The 5000-nt window shown below is 26.5% G+C and overlaps 1 protein-coding gene across 2 annotated transcripts in view; it reads right to left on the reverse strand.

The window, feature by feature from the left end:
• Positions 1–1938: 1938 nt before the first annotated feature.
• LOC118447448 (uncharacterized) overlaps positions 1939–5000 on the reverse strand; it is a 14092-nt gene continuing 11030 nt past the window's right edge. The window contains exons 3-4 of one of the 2 annotated variants that reach the window (XM_035879384.2): positions 4671–4777; positions 1939–4003 (exon numbers count right to left, since the gene is read on the reverse strand). In XM_035879384.2, the coding sequence (XP_035735277.2) occupies positions 1986–3860 (1875 nt within the window). In that variant the 5' untranslated portion in view covers positions 3861–4003; positions 4671–4777 and the 3' untranslated portion in view covers positions 1939–1985. The remainder of the gene's footprint in view (positions 4004–4670; positions 4778–5000) is intronic. The other variant, XM_085656452.1, reaches the window with a different exon arrangement.

The raw sequence follows: 5000 nt of genomic DNA on the forward strand, positions 1-5000 counted from the left end.
TCTTTGAAGTCACACATATGCCGTTCGTTCTATTGTCATTCGAAAAATAAGTCTTGTATGAAACATGGCTAGATATTTTTTGTTATTAAGTACGCAACGTACGCGGTTGGAATTTATCGATCGTGTACACTCACTTACTATCCTTCTAACTCTAGATCAAAGCGTAACGATTATTTTGCAAAGTGAAAGAATGTTAACAATAAAAGACAAAATTTTAATCTATCATTAATAGTAGTCGCGTTCTAGATAAGAAGCCTCCTACTTTGCATTAGGTTAATGGTAGTAAATTGAATAGAAAATTTCAAGCTAAATTATTCGGGCAACGTAGATAAGGAGGAGTTGGTGGAGAGTGGGGAGGGTGGGGGGGGAAGGATGGAAACGGTCGAAGAAAAAAATTCAACGATATTTTATCAAATACACATGATTATAAAGTAACTTTGAATTCGATTATACAAAATATTTTCTTAACAAAATCTTATCTATCTTTGAAAAATTTTAATCGGATCTTACATCGAGATGTTAATAAAGTTATATATAAAATATTGAAAAGTTCGAAATTTAAATCGTAGGATTTTAGATTTGATAGCTTTGAAAAAGGCCATTTACACATAGTACGTGATACACACATATGAATGACTATTTCATTATAATGAAATTCCATAAACAAATGTTCTACCTTGCATTGTTAAAGGTGTATATTAGTCTAATTTTTTTTCTTATATTCGATGTAATTAATTATAATATCGTATAAAAATTTTGACGAAAGATCATTAAAACAATTCATTCAATTCCTTAACGCACATCGAACAAATCGTGATGTATCCTTAATGATATAATAATGATATCCTTAAAGATATGATATAATAATATAATGATATAATATCACGAAAAACATCCATCTATGTTGCTTTGGTATCTTTTCCTTTCTACGAATAATCATGATTGCAAAAGAGGATTAAATATTAATTCATTAATTCCTATAAGACCGTCAATCTCAGATCTGCAAAGAAAAATATGATTATTCTTAGTGAAGGTATATTTAGATAGAGTAGCAAAAAGTGTTCGTTAAACAATTAATGCAATAATTATTAGTTATCTAAAATAGATCATTTAATCTCGATCGTTATCAATTATTGCGTTTGGATCCGTTTCGAGCGAATTTGTCTGAAGAAAATGAACACCATATTGTTCGAAAACATTGTATGTTGCCAAAGTAGATTTCGTTTTCTCTAAAGGTTCCTCATAAAACTGCAAACATTTTCAGATTAAATTTAATCGGATAATTCAGTACAGATTAATCCAAAGTAATTAGAGAACCAGTGAACACTTGCGAAGTGCAGCAATCTCAAATCTTAAAAACCAATCCAAAATATCTAAATATTTGTTAACTTCAATGAAAATTTATATTTATATATATATATATATATATATATATATATTAACTTTAATATTTTTATATATAATTTTCAAAAGTTATAATTACGAAAAATAAAATGGTGAATCCAATGTAATGAATATATATTTATTTATTTTAAAAATATCTAATTTAACTAAAACCTAGACATATATATATATCATAAAGATATACAAATCATAAGTCAAAATTACAAAAAGAAACGAAATAATTTTATTATAGAAGGACATATATATTTAAAAAGGGCAGGATTAAGGTGAGATTTTATTTTAGTTAGGAGTTTTTAAGGTCGGTCCTTAAAAAAAATCCAAAGTTTAAATCACAAAAATAATATATTTGGAATAATAATAGGAGTATAAGATTTTACAATTAAAAATTTTAATAAAAAATAAGATTTTTTAATAAAAAAACAAACAGAGAAAATTGACAAAAATTAAAACATATTCGTATAATTAAAATCGCAAATAATCATATAATTAAAAAAGAAAGTAACACAATTATAAAAATTTACATCTACAATTTTACTATAGTCAAATGTATAAACTAAAAAGAAATCAAATATTTCCTTCGTTCATTCATCAGAATCGGAATCATTAGAATCATCGTCAGACAGTATTTCATTATTATCTGTTACTGGCAAAATTAACATATTTATTGTTTCTGCCATTAAATCCTTTAATTTTGTTTGTGGTATTTTTCGTAAAGATGAAATATATGGGTCAGATACAGCCAGCAATTCTAAAAATATCTCCTCCATGTTTTTAACTCGAAATATATTTTGATAAGATCTTTCGATATTTAAATTTTTGTGGACATCATTACAAAGTTGGCCGATTGGTAATAAACCGAATTGGATAATTTCTGGTCCATGAATTAAAATTTTATGAACCGTAGTGGACATATTGTACCACGGATATAATTTGACGAATCTTTTTGCCGTTTTTACGCCATACTCATGAAACTTCTTAAGATTAATTTTATAATTACTACATATTGTTAATATTACAGTATAGAATCTTTTGATTATGATTCTATCAACTCCTGTAATTAAAGCGGAAGTAGTTGAATTTTCCAAAAACTGTCGTGCTGTATTCTCATCGTAATTTTTTAATTCAAGTTTTTCTATATCAATTGTAAATTTATATTGTAAATTAAGTCCTCTTTGGACATTTCTCTTCCGATTTTCTAACATCAGTTTCTCTGTTTCTGTCATGTTTGTCTTTTTAATATCGAGCTTGTATGACAAGTCCAAGCAGCATTCAAAGAAACGGACCCAAATGTGCGACATTGATAATCCAAAACAATTATTTTTATTAACTTTTCTTTTTACTATTGCTTCAATATCGTTGAATTCGTCTCCAGAGGCATTGCATAGAAAACAATTTTGATTTAATAAGGTTAACTTAATTTTGTTACATACTTGGGTATTTGTTATAACAAATTTAAGATCATAAGATACGCTTATCATTTTTCCATCAAAAACTGTTATAAAAGGAATGAGTTGTTTTTCTTGATTTTTTATATGACTAATTTCTGTTACATAGTCATGCGTATTTTTCGGGTAAAATTGTATTTTTATAGGTCTGCAAAATCTCGATGAAAAGGGACTTTGATTCTCCCAAATGATATATTTTTCTGTCGATATTTGGTTATTTGAAATAATTTTCAATGGTACGACAGATATAGAAAAAAAACTTGAATTTAATTCGCTTCCATCGGTAATATTAAAATTCTGTTTGTTTAAATTTTCCCCTGATAATTCTGATGACCCCCATTTACAATACAATGTCATATTATTTATGTGTTCTAAAGGCGAGCTTTTAATAAAATCTCTTCGGGAGAATAATAATTGTTCAACAGTATGATCTAATAATCCTTGCAGTGTAACTTCGGCACTGCAATCCTTTATTTTGATATGAGTTTTCGCTGGATAACATTTTTCTTTAGCTTCCAGTAAACTCTTGTATGATGGATATATATGACAATTATTTTCTATATTAATAGATCGTAATACTTCATACTGATTCTTCGATAATTGAATTTCAAGTAATAAGGACAGAGCATAATCGTCTGTGATTGATGTATCGTTACAACTTTTGTAATTTTCAGCTTTCCTTGTTGCATCTCTCATAAATTTTGTTGAAATCTCTTTGTTTAAATTATGTGAACTCGATTGAGAAACTCTTGGTAATTCTGTTGTATATGAACATGAAGGAATTTCTCCAATTTTCCTTCGCTTCGAATTGTTACTGTCATGTACAATCTCCGAGAGAGTATTACAGTTTTCTGTTGGCGAAATTTTTATATTATTTAAAACTACCATAGGATTATAAAACGTAACTGTAACATTCAACCATTTGTCATATTTTTTTAAGATCTGGGATTTTTTAACTGTTCGACACTTTCTCCTGTACGAATAAAATAAATTCTGAAAGATTTTCTTCATTTTATCCGTTAATTTATAAGGACATTTCAATTTTGTAGAAATCAAATGTTCAATTTTTTCATATGCTTTACTAATCGGACAATATAAATCGTCTTTTAAATAAATAAAAATTTCCTTTCTCGATAATACCAATTTTCCAGAATCTGAAATAAAAATACAAATGTATTGTTAAATTATTTAACACGTGTAACAATAATGGTGTTATTGTTTAATATTTAAAAAAAAAAAGAAAGAAAAGGAATTAAAACTTTTTCTATCAAGAATGTTTGATTTGTGATATATATATATATCGATTTAGTAACAGCACATTCGCACAAACAAATAATATTTAATGAAATATATGAAAATATGTAAAAATACATTTTTTTTTTAATAAATAAAAAGATAAATCGGCGTTTAAAGGTGCGTCCGATAATTAGTGATCGAAAAAAAATTTTTATTAACATAAACTTGAATAAATAATAAGTAAGAAAAGGATACACAATTAAATTAGCACTATCGGACGGATAGAAAATTTTGCAAGGTAAAAATCCAAAAAAATTTGTACATCGAATTAAAATAAATTATCTGTCACGTATGTATTAAATTTAAATTAATCGAATGTCCTAATCAATTTTTCAATCAAACTCGGCATAACACTTTACTTTTTCCCTTTTTTTTTTTTTTTTTTAACTTTTCTAAATTTCCACACATGATTCTTTATTCTCGAATTATCACAAAAGAATGTTATTAAATTTTTATGTAATAACGTATAATTGTGATACTTTTCTTTCTTTCTTTTTTTCTTTTAAATGCATTAATTTTACTTACTTTCCGAAATATTCTCAGAAACACTCTCGGAAACACTTTCAGAAACACTCTCGGAAACACTCTTGGAAACACTCTCAGAAACACTCTCGGAAACACTCTCGGAAACACTTGCCATTTTGATAAATTAAAAAAAATACGATGTACTTAATTTGATAAATTAAAAAAATACGATGAATTAATGATAAGTGTATTAATGAATGGATGGAAGTTTACTAGGATAACTAGTTCAAAATATGAAAAAATGAAAAATAAGTTAAACTCTATATAACTTATGAAGAGCACTATATAAGTCAGGAGAAAAAAAAAAGTAGAAACAGAAAAAGTAGAAAC

Source organism: Vespa mandarinia, chromosome 1, assembly GCF_050613455.1.
Source record: "Vespa mandarinia isolate Hongniang chromosome 1, ASM5061345v1, whole genome shotgun sequence".
In the NCBI taxonomy this organism is placed as follows: Eukaryota; Metazoa; Arthropoda; class Insecta; order Hymenoptera; family Vespidae; genus Vespa; species Vespa mandarinia.